The sequence below is a fragment of the Hemicordylus capensis genome, chromosome 6 (genome assembly GCF_027244095.1).
Source record: "Hemicordylus capensis ecotype Gifberg chromosome 6, rHemCap1.1.pri, whole genome shotgun sequence".
NCBI lineage: Eukaryota > Metazoa > Chordata > Lepidosauria > Squamata > Cordylidae > Hemicordylus > Hemicordylus capensis.
In genome coordinates this window covers 2003719-2022245 of record NC_069662.1, presented here as the reverse complement: position 1 = coordinate 2022245, position 18527 = coordinate 2003719, and the positions used below count along the sequence as shown (strand labels likewise).

The following is an 18527-nucleotide window of genomic DNA, read 5'->3' as shown; positions in this document are numbered from 1 at the left end:
TTCCGCCTTCCTTAAGCCCACATCTTTTTGAAGAAGAGTGGGGTGGTTACAGATTTGGACTATTTACGGTAGCTCAGGTACCTCTCTAGCGCGCCCCCTGCTGGAATGAGGGAGAGATTCCCAGGCCTTTCCTTTAATTTCGTTCCCTCCCTCCCTTCTGCAGCTCTGGCTGTTCCATCGTTTGCATGCTCCCCCTCCCGCAACATGCTGTTTCGATATCCCAGGCGCACGCGTGTTTTGGGAAAGGGGAATTCAGTCGCAAAAGCGAGGAGAATCCGGGAAGGGGGGATTCCTCTCTGGCAACCTCCCCTTTCTTTCCCCCGCTTTCTCTTAAAGAATGCTTGTGCCTTTGCAAAAAAGGAAAAGGGGGGGAAAGAAAGCAACAACAACCAAATAAGCAAAGTAGCAAAAAGCATACTAAAAAAATAATGATACCCTATTACGATTCGTTATTATCTTTATTATAAAGTTGCGTTGAGTATCGCTGGCCACCAGAGAGCAGCAAAGGATTAGCAATTCGATACATGGGATGGGAACAACATTTTCACATTTCCAGTGAGCTCAGGGGTGGCCGTTCATGGACCCCAGTCACACGCTGCTGCTTCATTGCAGCCCACGCTGGCCTGGCTTGGCTCTCCCAAAGCAACTACGCCTCGCCTCCTGCACTGCGAGGCGACACTTCGAGTGTTGCTTTTTAAATGTGACCCTGCAAAGTGTGTCGTCACATGTACAAATTAGGGTTCTCCCCTGATCAAAGAAACCTTTGATCAGTGAATCAGGTTTAATCAACCCAATCTGCACAGATCTGCGTATAAATATATCTTGGTTTGAAGGGGAAACAGGTACTTCTTTGTTTTTGAGTGATGCAGGCTCTATCTAAAGCTGGGGTTTCCAATCCTGGGTCTCAAAAAGTTGTTGGACTACAATTCCCATCATTCCCACGTCTGGCATGTGGCTGAGAATGATGGGAATTATAGTCCACCGACATCTGAGGCCCCAAGGGATGTGGACCCCTGATATAAAGAGCTATTCCCTCTGAGTGTGAGAGAGAGAAGGGGCGGGGGGCTCTTATGAAAAGTTCCAGACCTGCATATGCAGTTGTTAGAAGAATTATATTAAAAATAATTAACTTCTTGTTTGGGTGGTTAATCTGCGGAAACTTTTCTGTACACCCAAAGGGTTTCGACTGATTAATCAGGTTGCTGGTGAAAGGGCAGTAACAGAGGGAGTGTGAGACACTCTAAGACAGAGGTAAAGTGTGCTGTCAAATTGATTTCAACTCCTGGTGCCCACAGAGCCCTGTGGTTTTCTTTGGGAGGGGTTGACCATTGCCTCCTCCCGCAGAGTACGAGATGATGATGCCTTTCAGCATCTTCCTATCTTGCTGCTGCCCAATATAGTACCAGCGGGGATTTAAACTGGTTACCTTCTGCTTGTTAGTCAAGCATTTCCTGAATCAGACCCATCTAGCTCAAAACTGTCAACACTGACTGGCAGTAGCTCTCCAAGGTTTCATAAGAACATAAGAACAGCCCTGTTGGATCAGGCCCAAGGTCCATCTAGTCCAGCATCCTGTTTCACTTAGTGGGATTACCCCTGTTTCAGGCAGGGGTATTTCCCAACCCTATCCGGAGATGCTGCCAGGGATCGAACCTGGGACCTTTTGTATGCAAAGCAGATATTCTACCACTGGGACACCTTTGGGAGCATAAATCTGGGAGTGAAATGAGGTCAAGGCACCACGTGCTTATCCCTCACCTGGGGGCCAATGTAGTCTGGAGAGGAGAAAACTAGAAATGTGATATGCAAGTGAGAACTGACATGCGCTGAATCCAGGTGAGGGTTAGAGGGACTCCAAGTGATGTCGATGGACTATCTTGATCACCTCTTTTTCCATCCTCTGCCTCGGTGATACTTTGAGAACAATACATCTTAGCCAGTGTTATTTGCTGATCGCTCAATTATTTTCCCTGCATGTTTCATGTACTAGCTTATTGCTCTTAATTATTACAGCTGTTGGGTACGATCTCTGTGGATTTTGTGATTATTGTAATTGTTGGGAGCCTATTCTGGCTGAAAAGCAGAATATAAACAGTGCATGATATAAAGTGGAAGCCTTGGGGAAGACGGAGATGGGGTGATAACAAGCATCTTTGCACATGACTGCATTGTAAGGTGAGCCTGTCAGGTAGCTGAAGGGGCCAGCTGCTTGACAAGGGTACACTATGGTGGTCTGAAATGCCAGCGGCCCCAAATTCCTGATGGGTCCCTCAGGGCTTCACCAGAACTTGTCCTTGGGATATGTTCCGAAGCCTCAGCAAAGTTGAGCCATAGAACACTGGATGCCAGAAAGTGAGCACACCAGAGCATGCACAGAGTGCCTTTCGCTACCTTTCAGGCAAGTGTCTATGCCCCGCCAAACTGAGAGAGCAGGCCCCGGGGTTAGAGGGCCTCTCTCCACTTTGCTCTTCTGTCTAATTGCACCGTCCTGAGCGCTGTGGGGAGGCAGGACTGGTGCTGCCACATGGCTCACCCAAGGCGGGTGGGTGGGCTGGTGTGAATCTCTCGCGCGCCGCCACCACCTCCTCCACCACCATCCCAGGAACTGGTCTGATTTCTTTTGCTCCTTTTAGTTTTAGTTCCAGAAGAGGAAGGAGTTTGGGGAAATACAGAGGTGGAGGGGGGGGAGGGAAAGCTGATGTCCCCCTCCCCCAAACACCTTGCCCAACGGCTATACAACCAGTCCACGTGCTCTTAGCGGGCAGCCTCTTCCATCCGCGGAACTAACCCCCTGGGCTTCACACCTGACACCCAGCCCAGCAGGGGCGTAGCAAGGTTGAAGTGGGCCCAGAGACAAGATTTTAAATCCCCACCCCCCCGCCCGCCACTGAAGCTCAGCTCGGGTTTTGTAAATTGTGGACGATGCAAGTCATTTACTGGCACTAGAGAAAGACCTGCTGTTCTGGTAGCTCCAGGTCTAACACTCACATCAATTTCGGAGGATGAATATACAACTGAAGGAAGCCCAGGCGGGTGTGCGGCTGGGGGAGTCAGTCATGTGACTTGCCTCGGTGGGGGGAGCAGTGGGGCCCCCAGACAACTGCCTCCCCTTGCCCTGTTAGAGTTATGCCCCTGCAGCCCAGCCTCCCACTCCTCTTAAGCAGGGGCCGGCCATCCTCACAGAGCTGGCGGGGAGGAGGAAACTCAAAAGGAAGGCTGAAGCACCTTCCGCATGCAGAAAGCCAACACCACGGCTCCCAATCTCTGGTCCACAGATGTTGCTGGAGTACAAATCCCATCATCATCCTCAGCCACAAGGGGGATGATGGGGGTTGTAGTCCAGCAGCACCTGGAACCTAGGAAGCTGCCTTCTACGGAGTCAGACCCTTGGTGCATCTAGCACAGTGTGGTCTACACTGACTGGCAGTGGCTTCTCCAAGGTTGCACTCCCGCCCACCTGGAGACGCTGTCAGAAATGGAACCTGGGACCCTCTGCATAAAAGCCCGCAGATGCTCTTCCGCTGGAGGACAGACCCATCCCCTGATCTTACAGCGCTCTCTCCTGTCACCCATCCAAATGCAAACCAAGGCAAACCCTCCTTAGCACAGGGGGCCATTCTGCTGGCCGCGGCAGGACCGGCTCTCCTTCCCATCTGGGGACCCACACAGCGGGTACAAAGATGCTGGCGGAGGAGAGGACAGAGTCCTCTGGGAAGGGCATGGCCCCGACTTGGCCGGACGCCTGCTGGCTGCTTCTGCGCCAAAAGCTGCTGCCCGCCCGGGTGCAAACTCAGCCGCCCCTGGCCTGGAGCAGGCCGCAGCAGCAGCCGCAGCAGGGGGAGGCTGTTCCGCAGGCGGCCGCCTCGCAGCTCCTGGGCGCTGGAAACGAAGCAGGGGCGCTTGGAATCTGTCGCGGGCAGCGGAGGGCTTATCCAGACGCGCTGGTCTCCTCGGAGAATTGGCGGGGCGGCGGGCGAGTCTCCCTGGAGCGCCTTTTGGGGCTGCTGCTGCAGCAGCAGCTTAGGGAGCCGCGGGCACCGCTTTCTAGCCCCAGCTTGCAGCCCCGGAGGACGCGCGCCCTTCGCTGAAACGCTTCTTAATTCTTACGCCAGCGCCACCAAAGAGACTCTGAGCATGTGCAGACGGAGCCCCCCCTCACCGCGGAAGAATGATACCCGGCGCAGCGGTTCGCGGAGGTCAAGGAGGGACCCCCAGGCCAGGGACCCCCACCCCGCCCGGGCCCCCGAGGTTGCTGGACGACCCCACTCCCATCAGCCCGTCACGGGCGCTCAGCTGTAGCCCGACGACACCCCCTGGCTGGGGGTCCGAGCGTCCCTGGGGAGGACGAGGGGGGCTTCCGAGGCGGCAGGGGCTGCGCCTCCTTCTGCCTAGCAAGTCGCCTCCTCCGCCCCGCAAGGAACCTCGCACTTCCCCGCGCACAGGTTGGGCTCAGCGCAGGAGGGCGCAGGTTCAGGGAAGGCCCACCCGCCCGCGTGTGTCTTCTGGGCCTGGCACGGCAGGATTGAACCCGGGCTCGTCTGGCCCCGGCGGGCAGCTCCTTTGAAGGCCCGAGCTCAGCCCTGGGCTGTGTGGGGAAGGCAGCAGCACCCCTAAGCGTGTGCAGAGTGCCGTCCTCCACACACCGCCAGCCACCCTCTTATCCCAGCAGCAGGTGTCGGGCTGAGCTGCCCCACGCCCCCTCCCTCTGGGCCCCCAGGGACAGCCCCCAGGAGGAGTCCCGGCTCACAGCTGCAGGTCTCCTCCTCCTGCCTCCCACCCCAGCCCCGCAGGTGCCCAGGCTCCCTCTTGCGCTCCCCTCCCTCTCCTGCAAGCTGGGCGGGCGTTGCTATGACAGCCCCCGGGGTCGCGCGCCCCCCCGCCCAGCTTTCTGTGCCCCTCCCCCGCGCCCCGCTTGGGTGGGCGCTGCCTTCTCGCTGCGACAGGCTGGGGGAGAGCGAGAGCGAGACCGGAGCGCGCGCGCCGCTATTTATAGCAAGCTGCACACCAAGACAGAATGCTAAAGAGCGAGCGAGGGAGGGGGGAGAGGGGGATGCTTTCCTCCCCCCCCGCTCCCTCCTTCCATCCACACGGCCTGCCCTCCTCCCTGGCAGCGCATCCTCAGCGCCCTTTTCGCCACCGCTGCAGTCCCCCCCCCAGCCCCGCGAGCGCCCCCCCCCCACGCGTCCCAGGCCTGCCTCCGAGCCAGAGGGAGGAGGCGGGCGGGCAGGCAGGCGGGTGGGGGGGGGGCGGCGGCTCGGGGGCTTCCCTCTGGGCTCTTTCTTGGCACAAACCGGGGAGGGGGCAGCACCACCACAGACCGGCTCTTGAGGCCCCCGCCCCGCGCGTCCTGCCCGCCAAGAGCAGTTCTCCTCCGCTGAAGGCGGAAGCCCCGCGAGGAATGAATGAGGGTGGGGGGGCTTGGTGGCTGCAAAACTGGAGGGGGGGGAGGAGGACGAGGCGGGCAGGGCTGGGTGAGAGGGAGGGAGGGAGGGGAGGAAGGAAGGAAATCGGTGGTGGAGAGGAGAGGAGAGAGAAGCGAGGGAGACGGAGGGAGGCCGGTGATGGAGGAGAAGGACAGGAAGGCGGGGGCTAGGCCGAGTGAGTGCGGGGGACGAAGAGCCAGCCAGGCCAGGCCCGCCGAGAGGAGGGGGCGGCCCCCGTCGTGGCACCTGGGCAGGCACAGAGAGCGCCCGAGTCCCGCGCCGGCCAGGGAGGTCCGTCCGTCCGTCCGTCCGGCAGCAGCAGCAGGGAAGGGGCCAGGGGAGCGGCCTCCTTCAGGGGGCGGAGGGAGAGCAAGGCGGGGAAGAAGCCCCCCCCCGCCCCGCCGGCCCCTGTGACGCTGCCGCTGCTGCTGCTTGCTGCAGCCCCCTCGCCCCGCTCCCTGCGCGCGCCTTTAAATCCGCCTGCAATGGCCCGCGTGCTGGAGTCCCCGGCGATGCCACATCCTGCACCGTCTGCAGAAATATATAGGTCACCTGCTGCTTTGCCGCTGCTGCTTGCAGGGCGGCTGGGGGAGCAGCAGGCAGGAGAGACCGGGAGTGTGTGTGTGTGGCAGGCGGCCCCACAGCCAGGCCGGGCCCCCTCCTGCAAGAATCAGCAGGCAGGCTTCCTTCCTCCCCCCCCCCACACACTTCTGCCCCGACAGTCTCTGCAGCGCCCCCAGCTGGATCTGCAAATAATTGACCCTGCAGACATGAGCACTGCTGCCTGTGGCCTAAAACGGCTAGGAGGCGGGGTGGGGGGCTAGTAGCCAAGGGCTGGCCCTCCCTTGGAATTTCTCCTCACGGGACCACACAGACTCACAGGTGGTTTGGGGGCCACCAAAGGACAGGGAGCGGGCACAAGACTCTGGGGTCCCTTTCCTCCCAAGCCTGGCACAACCTTATGCAATGCAGCTACCCAAGGGCCTTCTTGCTGCAGCAGGCAAAAAAAGTTATATGACAGAAACAATCCAATTAAAACAAGCCACAGGGTGCCTGGAACGGGGTTCTTCACTGATTGTGTCCAAAGGCCCCCGTCCGCATCCCTCCGATTCCTCTTCAGAGAGCCTGCGAGGACGAAGGAAGAACTGCAGGTCACCCCAGCAGCAAGAGAGACAAGGGGAACCCAGCAGCGCGCCTCTGTCTGGAAGGGTGGCGAGGACCAGGTGTGGCCTTATCCAGAGTCAGTGGCCCACAGCAGGCAACAGCGCTCCAGGGCACTGGAGAGGCTGGCAGGGATTGAACTCAGGACCTTTGGGATGCAAAGCTAGCGCCCTCTCACTTGGCTAAGGGTCTGTTCCTCAAGCTGGGGGCCGAGGGTTGAAGGTTGCTTCTGGGCTTAAAACGGCTTGGCTATGAGGAAGAAGTGCCGGGCAGATGACCAACAGGACGTTCTTAGCCTCAGACCCACTGGAGATGAATTTGAATTGGGCAAGGGGGCCTTTCCCGTCTTTCAACCCTGCAAATGAGTCATTAAAATGTGCTGTCAAGTCAATTTCGACTCCTGGTGCCCACAGAGCCCGGTGGTTGTCTTTGGTAGAATACAGGAGGGGTTTGCCATTGCCTCCTCCCGCACAGCATGAGGTGATGCCTTTCAGCACCTTCCTATATCGCTGCTGCCCAATATGTTACCAGCAGAGATTTGAAGCAGCAACCTTCTGCTTGTTAGTCAAGCATTTCCCCGCTGCGCCACTTAAGGTGACTTAAATGAGTCATTAGCCCATGAGAAAATTTAAATAGCCACCAAAAATCTTACTAGCCACCTACAGGTCCTGGCCTGGTTCACACAGTTGTTCAAATTTCAGTTTAATGTGGGTTACCAACACTGACGTGCTTGTGGGAACCCAGCCAAGGTGGTTGACAGCCCAAGATTCCCACCTCAGCATGAGTTCACACAACCACGCGAATGTTGGTGGCCCACATTAAACCCAGATTTAAACAACTGTGTGGATCTGTGGCCCAACAGCAGCCTAGGAAGTAGTGTGTGTGTGCGTGTGTGCGTGTGTGTCTCTTTTCCATTTGGCTTGCTAGGGGGCAACTGCTGTGAGCCACAGGCAACTGGGCCAGTGGCTGCTAGCAAGCCTTCCACGCAGGCCTCAGGGAAGCAGACTGAGAAATAAGGTAGGAGCTTTTGAAGCCCCCAGGCAGGCCTGCAAAACCCAGGGCGGCCCACCGGGCTGAGCAAAGCCCACCAGCCTCAGAAGAAAGGAAGGACTAGAGGGACAAGCCAACTGGCTGGAGAGAGAACTTCCGGGCTCCTTTGCCACCCTTCCCTGGAGTGGAAGCAAGAGGTGTCTACAGACAGTAGTGGCAAAATCCTGGATTTTAGTCTAGCTGTGGTTGGGCAACAACAATGTCTTTCCCTCTCCCCCAAATAAAAGGTGGAAGCAGAGGGAGGGGCTCTTTCAAGCTGGGGTCTTATTCTGTGTGGAAAACATTGGGTTTTTGTTTTTAAGTTATTAATTACAGAATTGCCCTGCCAGTACCAACTCAGGGCATTATCCTCATTGCGGGTGGAGGCTGCCACTAAGCAAGAGTGGTTTACAACAGCCCTGCCATGTAGTCCATTGTTAATTGCAGGCTAAAGGTAGGGCTGAGGCTGGGTTCCCTGCCCCACATTCCCCATACAAAACACCCCCTGGGTTCCAGCAAAGGCCAGTCTATTGTGCTTGATTGTCCTTAATGGTGTTGTTTTTAATTGTGCCTTATTTTTGTTTGATGTTTGTTTGTTTTTTAATGTGTACTATTTTCCCTGTACACTGTCTGGGGATATGCCTTTTCTGAAAGGCATTATATAAATAGAACTATAAATAAATATTGCTCCCTCAGTCAAACCCCCCCCCCTCCACCTTGTCTTGTGGTTAATGAACTGAAGGGCAAAATAAGCCACTTGCTTTGGGTTACCTGTCTGGGCCTAAAAATGAAAGGACTTACGGGTGAAGAGCTGTTCTTGTGGTAAAGGTAAACATAGGAAGCTGCCATATTCTGAGTCAGACCCTTGGTCCATCTCGCTCAGTATTGTCTTCCCAGACTGGCAGCGGCTTCTCCAAGGCTGCAGGCAGGAGTCTCTCTCAGCCCTATGCTGGACCTGCTGCCAGGGAGGGAACTGGGAACCTTCTGCTCTTCCCAGAGCGGCTCCATCCCCTGAGGGGAATCTCTTCCAGTGCTCATGCTTCTAGTCTCCCTTTCATATGCAACCAGGGCAGACCCTGCTTAGCTAAGGGGACAAGTAATGCTTGCTGCCACAAGACCAGCTCTCCTCAAAGTGTGCCCCTGAATCGGTGTCGACTCCTGGTGCCCACAGAGCCCTGTGATTGTCTTTGGTAGAATACAGGAGGGGTTGACCATTGCCTCCTCCCACGCAGAATGAGATGATGCCTTTCAGCAGCTTCCTATATGACTGCTGCCCAATAGTTGTTTACCATAGTCTGGGAAACATAGCAGTGGGGATTCGAACCGGCAACCTCTGGCTTGCTAGTCATTTCCCTGCTGTGCCATTAGGTGGCTATATGTAGCAAACATGAATTGTTCCCTTTGCTAAGCAGGGTCTGCCCTGTTTTGCATTTGAATGGTTGTGTGAGGTTAAAATGAAGAAGGCGTGTGCCACCCATATTTCTTTGGTGGTAGAGGGGCAATCAAAATGCTGACAACTAATAATATTTGGGGGGGGGGGATGTGCAAGCACAGGGGTAACATAGGAAGCTGCTTTATACCAGTCAGACTATTGGCCCATCTAACCCAATATTGTCAACACAGACTAGCAGCGGTTCTCCAGGGTTTCAGGCAGGGTCTCTGCCAGGAGGTGCCAGGGGTTGGACCCGGGACCTTCCTCATGCGAGGCAGATGCTCCGCCCCCCAACAAAGGACACTTCTTTGCGCACGGATCCATCCCCTGCCCTCCCACCAGCCGGCTGCACCACTTAAGAAGCACATTCAACAGTTAAATCTTTTTTATATTTACAATATCATTTTCCATTTCTTGCAAGGTTTAAAAATGTGTACAGCATCTCAGCTCAGACCCCAGCCTCCCCCCCCCGCTGCACCCCAAGTTCATCTTCTTTGGGGGGGGCACAATCCCCAGAGGTGTTAATCCACCGTCAATCATAACAAACAAACAACAAAAAAAGAGAGCACCACCTTTTTGTTTTGTTTTTATCGCATATTCTCCCAGAAGCTGGAGAAAATAGTCCTTCTTTCTGGAGGGGGGGGCGGGCTAGAAGAGAGTCTGAAGGATTTTGCAGGGGCTCTGATCGGTGGTGCAAGAGAAGTCTGTGGTGGCCAGGGGGTGCAGGAAGGGTTTTCAAAATAAACCCCCTCCTGGCCCCAAATCCAAGTCTCATAAAAATAGATATTCTCCAGTTTGTGAGGGGGAAAGAAGGGAACAGGCGCAGCCATCCTTTTTGTGCTGCCTGAAGCAGTGATGTTCTTGGCAGCCATTTTAGGGGTCACTGAGTCAAAAGGCCTCTTCCTCCATCCCTGACTGTGGCACTCTTGAGCGCATGGCAATTTAGGAACTCCCTCAAGAACAGCCATCTTGATTGTAGTCCAAGGAAGGGATCTCAGCGGTGGCCATGTTGAAATGTCAGAACAGAAAAAAATAAAATAGCACACAAACACACATACACACACACTCCCCAAGGTGGCCATGTCTGCTTATAAACTGGGAATGAGCCTGAAGGAGGCCTTGCTCCATTTTAGAAAACCATAGGAGTGTTTCCCAGATGGCCACCCTGGATGGTGGAACAGGAAGTAAACCAAAGGAACCCATATTCAGCTTTAGAAAACAAGAGAGGTTCCCAGCTAGTGGCCTTCCATTTTAAAAGAAAAGAAGAAGAAGAAGAAGAAGAAGAAGAAGAAGAAGAAGGACGACGACATAATTGGGTTGTACAAAACAACAGGGTCTCCCCAGGCAGAAATCTTTGATTTTGTAAGTTTGCCACAGTCAGACATGTTGGAAATTTAGAGCAAGGGTGGCTGTTGTGTGGCCATATTTGATGTTGTCCACAGGACATGCTCCCACAGGCGGCCATATTGGATTGGAGCACACTCCGGCTGCCATCTTGGATTCCCAAACAAAACGGCCTGTGCTTTTCTCCGCCGGCGGACGGATCTGAGATAGTGCAGTTGATGCTATTGGGTGCGTGGGGGGGGGCAGGTGGGCAGGCGGGTGGCGTTTGGCAACAGTGTAAGGCGTTGACATCTCTCTGCTGGAGGTGCGACCGATGTCAGAAAACTGCGTTCTGCTCCTTGGCACAGACATTTTCACATGAACCCCAGCAAACCCGAGTCGCAAAACCAAAGAAAACTCCCCCAAAAGAAATAAGCCCACCCACCGCCCCCACACGTTTGCTGAGTTTGGCACAGATTTTGCTTTTTTATTATTATTTTTTACAAAATAATTGTTTTCCTTTTTTAAAAAAATGGATATATATATATATATATATATTTATATTTATAATAAATTCTTTTTTTAAAAAAAGGAAACCAACATGAAACATTGCGAAGTTAGATGGAGTCTCAGAATGGCTTAGACCGAAACATTCCCCCCATCCCACCCAACCTTTGTTTCCTCCTTGGTCCTTCCCTTCACCAGAATATTTTTAGAAAGAAGGAAATAAATAAATAAAAGAAACAAAATCTCCCACAATTAGCGGCAGAGGCACAAAAACAGAGGAAGGCAGCAGAGGGGGAGAGAGAACGAGAAACAGCCACAAACGGTGTGCTTTTCTGAAGAGGATGAATCACGTTCCTGCTTTCTGGGTTCAGCTAGTGTAACATCCCTGGATCCAACTGAAAGAGCGGATTGAAATCCAAAAGATTACAAGGCTCCTCCAAGGGAATCAAGGAGGTTTGTCTGGAGAGACATGAGGGGGGAACACGGATGGGCGGAACAGAAAGGAATCCAAAGGTGGCCACATCCATTCGCGCATTGCAGGGTGGGAAGATGAGATACCCTTGGTGCCTTGTGGGATGGAAGGGAGCAACAAAGAAGGAATGGGTCACAGAGCTGGGGACACACCAAAATGCCTGCTGGTCCAGCCTCCCCCAAAGAACCGCCACCTACCCACCAGTCCCCCTCCCCAAATCCACCAACACAATCCAGACTACAACGTGTGCGACAAGCAGGAAGGAGGCATGCCGCATTGCAGGAAAAGTGCCTCCCTCCGGAGCAAACAGCTGGCTCATGCAAGCAAGCCAAGTCACATATCATAGGGACAGGCAGGCAAGAAAGAAGGATCAGGTCTATGGAGCTGGGAAGATGGGCATTAACTGAGCAAAGCGACTGCTGCGTGGATGGCGTGGTCTTGGGTGTGATGGACGGGTACACATGGGGCATAGATACTGGACCGACATCCCCACCCTAGTGTGTGTGTGTGTGTGTGTGTGTGTAGGGAATTGCCAGACTTTCATCCCATCTCCATCACACATGTCCCCGGCCTTCCTCGCCAAGGTACACTGCCACTTCCAAGCCCCCTCCTCCTCATTGCACCCCATGTGGGTCAACTATGAGCACTCAGCCCAGGGGTGTCGCTATAACTGAGCGGAGGGGTTCAATGAACTGGGCCACCAGCTCCTGAGATTCCCCCCAGCTCCACCCCTCCCTATTTTCTTCATTATCTCCCTCACTCCAAGGGGCCGCCGGAGAGAGGGTCAAACACGGGGCCCCTCTCCCCTAGCTATGCCCCTGGCTTAGCCCTCCTATCGAAGTGGAACTCATTTGCCTCTGCCAAGCAAAACAAGCCTACGAGCACCTGGTATTTGAGGCAGGCCACGGGATCTCCCCGCGTCACAGAGCAGGAACTGGGCCACAAAGGAAGGTGGCTGGTGGCCTGGGGAAGGAGATGCCGCTAGTCTTCCGGGAATGAAGAGGGGGTGGGGGCAAAGGCGCTGGCGAAGGATGCAAACCCAGTGAGCCGTTTCCCCTCCCAAACCAGGAACCGTGGGAACTGCAGTTCTGCAGAAAAGTTCTGGAGCGCTAGCAAGGCATTCTCGGAGCCCTCGCAGGACTACAGGGCCAGCCCGACTGCACAAGAGGCGGCCCGCAACCCAAGAGGTGTGCAGCAGAGGATGCTGGGCGGAGGCAGCTCTGCCATCCCCTGCTGCTGAGCACGGTCCAGGAGCTGCACCCTGGCATCTTCCCAACAGCCCCACCCCACCCCGGAGCCTCCTCCATTCCCCCCTCAGGCGATGGCAGGCAGGTGGGCAGCTATGGCTGGGTCTGGAGGGTGAGGATGACTTGGGGGATCCCAGATCCCAAAGACCTGCTCGCCCGCGGAGCTCTCGGGGTTGCTAGCTTCTTCGCCTGACCTTCTGGTGCTCCCCGCCAGGCCTGCTGTCTCGGACGGCCAAGGCTTGGGACTTGCTTTCCCAGCTGCTGCCCAGGAGGCAGGGAGAGCCGAGATTCTCACAGATCTTAGAGGAGCCCTCTGTTCCCCGAAAAGTGTGAGGGCAGCACCCTAACAGATATCTTTCCATGCGGGAGTCTTGCCTGGGCTGAGCCGCCAGTTGCTTTGAACTACCCCTCCAAAACCACAGGCCATAGGGAAGGGCAGGGAGAGAGGTCCAGCCCTCCAGGCCCAACAGAGGGGAAGAGAGGAAAAGGATCGAGGAGGAGGAAGGAGCAGGGAATGGGGCTCTCAGGAGCAAAAGGCAGGAGATTCCAGAGACAGGCTGCAGAGGCACCGATTTCATCTGCCAGTTAGTCATTTTCTTGCTCCGCTCCTTAAAAAATATTTTGTTTTTTTAAGAAGAGGAAGTTTGGAACATGCAATGCACCTTTGTCATCGTAGCAATTTTGTTTTGCATTTTTAACAACTTCCCCATTTCCCTTCCCACTCTGGTAGTCTCTAGGTTGTTGTTTTGTTTAAAACAAAAAACAAAAAACCCCACACTGAAACAACAGACAAGTCAGTTTTCCCTCTCCCTTCCCATAAGTGAATTTCCAGTTGTTACATTCAGATTTCCACCTCGGAAACAAGCTAGCACAACATGCCGCCCCCCCCTCCCTTTATGAATTTAATTCCAGATGTCGTTCCCCACCCCCACCCCATTTTCTACTGCAGAGATAGTAAAGGCCGCTTCAGTGGCCGGGCTAGCAATTCCGGGGAAGGCTTTCCAGACGGAGCCTCGTGGCGTTCCTGGAGGCCACTGAACGAGGACAGAGACAAGAGGGGGAACGCCGGTGGCTCTATTGACCCAGGGACAAGAAGGGGACGGTCAGATTGTGCTAGGAAAATGCTGGGATCTTGACCACCCAACCAATGACCGTGAGAAGGAAGGGAGGACACCTTCTCTGTCCCGTGGGGGGCGCCCCCTCGGCCTGGATGGAATGCCTGACGGCCGGTCAGCTATCAAGTGCTGGTACCATCTTGGGAAGGGAGGTGCTGCCTACTCCCTCACCCCCCAAGCTGGATAAGGAGGGTGACCAGCCTCTCTCAGAAGGACAGAACACCGGCACTGTCCCCACAGACACAAGCGAAGGGGGAGGCCACAAAGGACAGGACAGAGAAGGATTTTGCCTTCCATCCTCATTCCAGCTCCCTCTTGACTCTGAAGACAATTTGGCTCATTTGCCAGGCTGGACAAAAGATGACCACCTCTGCCACTCGTCGGGGCGGCCCGGTGCTGAGAATGCAGCGGTGAACAAAGGCGGGTGTCTTCACCATTGACAGTAGATGCTAGTCTCTTTCTCTCTCCCTTGCTCCAAACTCTGGAAGCCTTTTGCGTGAGCGACTGGCTTCCCCAACATCCATCCAAGTTGAGTATACTGCTGGCCCCTCTTTCGTTAATAACGGTGAGTGGCAAAGGAGTTGCCGTTCTGGTCAGTTATGCACACGGAGCAAGCGGCCACTGCGCTCTCGCTCTCGCTCTCTCCAGTGCTCCCTTAGCCTCATGCCATTGCTGGGAAGGACATGGATGTCTCCGTCATCCAGACAAGAAGAAGCGAGGATGGCAGGTCTTTCTTTCTCTCCAGTGCCCTGAGCACCAAAACCCACATGTGGATTTGGAATGATATTGGCTTCCCCATCATCCGTCCGAATTGAGTAGAAGGTAGATCGCAGCTCCCTACGGTGCTCATGCTGGTTCCAATCCCACCTCTGGAAGGATCCTGGCAACCCGGTCACCTGTCTGAGTGGCTTGAAAGGAGGACTCGCCTTCTGTGCCACCTTCGCCTCCTGTGCCATGCCATGCCATGCTGCAGGTGAGGATGGAGGCTCCAGGATCCAGCAGAACTGGACGAAGAACCGCCAACCCATCCGCGCCGCACGAAGGAGTCTCCACCGACCCCCTCCAGCTGCCTTTTCCCCACAATGTTATATAAAAGACCCGTCCACGTGGCAGGAAAGACACCTCCCTCTCTGAGCAGGGTGGATAGGGTGACCACCATAGCCAGATGGCTGAGGACACGGGGTGGGGGCGGGGCGGAGGACAACTATACGCGGGTAGTGGAGTGAGGGTGGGGGAGGGTGTTGTTGTGTCCGGTGGGGAAAGTGTTGAAAGGATGCAACGCTTGCATACCCGTAATGGTGCTGGGAATCATGGTGATGGTATTGGGGGTCATCAGGGGGACGTCGTCAGGAGCCCGGCGCAGGGCTAGCGTGTAGTCGGGAGGGCAGGCGGGGCGCAAGATTTCGTGCGGCCGGAGCGGCTCCAGGTCATGGGTGTCGTGCTCAGAGTGCTTTATCTGGAGAGACATGATCTCTTCCTCCTGCCCGCCGTGCACCAAGTCGTTGGCCGCGTTGCGCTGGGGGCTGAGGCGGCGGCCACTCCTCAGCTCGTGACGTTTGTCCCGCTTGTAGTAGAGGGCGGCAAAGGCCAGGATGTTGAGGAAGAGCAGGGAGGCCCCAACCGCCACGGTGACGCTGAGCTCGGTGGAATAGTCCCGGGAGTCTCCCGGGAAGGGGACGTAGCGCTGGGGCCTCTCGACGTCGTCCTCGTCCGGAGGGAGGGTGGGGATGGGGCGGCGAGTGGTGCTGGGCCCCACCCGCGTGCCGGGCCAGCGGGTGACGTACGGGGGGATGCGGGTGGTCGTCGACGTGTAGGGGGGCTCGTGGAGGTTGTGGAGGTGTGGGACCAGCTCCAGCCAGAAAGCCACCTTGTTGGCTCGGTAGTTGTCCCGCACCCGGGGCTTGAGGCCGATGTGGAGATACTGCTTGTCTTTCGTGTTGAACTTGGTCCACACCACCTCCTCAAAGCGGTTGGGCTTTGTGTGGATGAACTTGGTGTCCTGGGGCACCGGCTGGTTCGGATCCCTGCAAGACGGAGACAGAAACAAGACAGTTGGAGAGCAGACCAGGTCTCTGCTGCGGGGGTCCAGCTCACGGATCATTCAGCCCACCAGATGTGGGGAGTATCTAATCCTGCACCCAAGCCATTGGGTTCACACCTGCCATTGCCAACTCTCGGAAAATTCTGATTGGAGCCCCCTCCACCTCCCAGCCCAGATCTTCCAGCATCACTGGGTCACTGAGAGCTCCCTGAGACTGGCGTACATTTTTCTGCAGCAGCACCTTTTTTTTTAGCCTGCTTTCCAGTCGGCTTATGAAGATCACCTGGCATTCCGTGTGTGTGTGTGTGTGTGTGTGTGTGTGTGTGTGTCCATCAACTTCGCAATGCCTGGACCAATATGAACCAAATTGGGTACAGCTGTAGGGACACCTCGATGGCATAGGTAGTGATGATGTCATCCACCCCAATTCAAGATGGCGGATGCTTAAATGTTTGAGGTGCACGCGGGCTAACTCGTCAACTGCCTAGCCGATTTGAACCAAATTTGATATAGCTATAGGAACGCAGAGGGACAACTCAGTGGCATAGTTTATGATGATGTCATCCACCCCGATTGAAGATGTCAGGCGCATAAACGTTTGAGGTGCAAGTGGGCTAACGTGTCAACCGCCTAGCTGATTTGAATCAATGTTGCTATGGCTAGAGGGACACATAGAGACACCTCAATGGCATAGTCTGTGATGATGTCATCCACCCTGATTCAAGAGGGGGGATACATGAACATTTGAGGCACAAGTGGGCTAACTTGTGAACTGCCTAACTGATTTGGACCAAATTTAGTCCAAATGTAGGGATTATGTTTATCCTCACAACAACCCTGTGAGGTAGGTTAGGCGGAGAGAGGTGACTGGCCCATAGTCACCCAGTGAGTTTTGTGGCCAAATGGGGATTTGAACTCAGGTCCCCCAGGTCTTAGTTCAACACTCTAACCACTACACCATGCTGGCAGTTCCTCCCAGTCTGCTTGTCAGCACAATGCAAAGTGCTGGTTTTAACCTTGAAAACCACAAAGAGCTTGGGATCCAGGTATGTATGTATGTACATAAAAGGCTGCCTTCTCCCACACGAACCTGCTCAAATATTAAGATCAGAGGTTCTCTCCTACCTCTGGAAGTGAGGTGGGTGTTGGTGACTAAGGATAGAGCACCCCCCACTCCCGGCTCTGGAACCCCTTCCCCCAAGGAGGCCGACTTGATGCCAAGTTTGATTTCTATTTCACACCAGATGAAGACCCTTTTTGGTGGCTCAAAAGCCCTGCTAGAGCGATGCAGTCCAACTTTGTTTTAACACTGGAGATTTATCGGCTTGACTGCTTAATTGCTTTGTATTGGTGGGTCATTTTTATCATATTAGTGTTATTTTAATTTTTCTTGTAAGCTGCTGGGAGCCTTGTTGGCCGAAGAGTGGGATATTAAGAGCATTTGTCACGCAAATTAATAAATGCACCCAGGGAAGAGGCTAGCAACACAGCTGAGGAGGCACATCTCTCTAATGCCGTGTTGCCAGGCGGCCTGCCCCCACCACCTTGGTTTTGCCTCTACCCAGAGCAAGGCTCATGCAGACGGCCAGGGCTGCCAGCCTCAGGTCCCCAGATGTTGCTGGACTACAACTCCCATAATCCACAGCCTGAATGGCCTTCAAAATCCTGCTACAAGAGGCTCAAACTCCGACCTGGGCTGGAGAAGTGGGGCAAGCTGTGACTGGTGGTGCAGAGAACCTGGGAAAGGCAAAGACACCCCCCCACACACACACACACACAACAGCCCTGCCCTCTAACTCTCCACTTGCTGTGATTGGGGAGGCGGGCAGGACAAAAGGAACATCCCAGAAGCCCAGCCAACCACACCCGGCTGCAACTCCGAAACACCCAATTAGATCTGGCCCAGGAGAGGCCTTTTTGTTCGGGCAACATTAAATGGTTTTAAGGTTTTAATTGCTGTTTTAATTTATGTTGCTGTAAACTGCCGAGGTTTGGGGCAGTATATAAAGAGGTTAAATAAATAAATAAAATAAATAAGAAATAAACAAAATAAAAGAAAACTAATTGGGCCGGGCATAGAGCATCTGCATCTCTAGTTCTCCCCTTCCTCCCCCCACCCCATCCCTCTCGGTTTCCCCTGTTTCCCCTCCCCATCACGGCCGTTGTTTTCATTCCCTGCCTGCCCGCCCGGTGCTGCCACCATTTTCTCCCCCCACAACCACCCGCCCACCCACCGCTGCCATTTTCTTCCTCGCCTGCCCACCACCACCATTTTCTTCCCCCACCCACCTGCCATCACCGTCTTCTCCCACCCACCCCCGCTGCGTGTGCTGTTTCCCCTGCTGGCAGCTCGCTCGTGAACTCTCACGAGAGCTGCCACACATGGGATTAGTGACGGGTACACCTGAGAGAGAGAGAGAGAGAGAGAGAGAGAGAGAGAGAGAACGAGAACTCCTCCCAGATAGCCCTGCCTCACCCGCGCATCTCTCCTAGACCTGCAACAGAACTTTGAATCACAAAGCGTTGCTGCCACTTCAGTCTCTGAACTCTAACCCCAAAGTTTCCTGCCCCTGAAGCCTCCGAGGCCCAACTCCCAGGAATCCCAGGATTAAACACATCCTAAGCAGTCCATCAGAGACTCACCACGATCTCTCCAGACATGGGGCTGTGATGGACCCTGCTCTGCCCGGTCCTGCACCTCTATCAAGCCGCGGGAGGAATCCTGCATTTGCCCCCTCCTCTTCTTGGGACCTCAGGTAAGGCCAGATGCTGAGGCT

The 18527-nt window shown here is 54.9% G+C and overlaps 1 protein-coding gene across 3 annotated transcripts in view; it reads right to left on the bottom strand.

The window, feature by feature from the left end:
* Positions 1–9412: 9412 nt before the first annotated feature.
* The window catches only part of NLGN2 (neuroligin 2), a 60433-nt gene continuing 51318 nt past the window's right edge, over positions 9413–18527 (bottom strand). For all 3 annotated transcript variants that reach the window (XM_053261899.1, XM_053261897.1, XM_053261898.1), the window contains one exon: positions 9413–15733. In XM_053261899.1, coding sequence (XP_053117874.1) covers positions 14914–15733 — 820 coding nt within the window. In that variant the 3' untranslated portion in view covers positions 9413–14913. The remainder of the gene's footprint in view (positions 15734–18527) is intronic.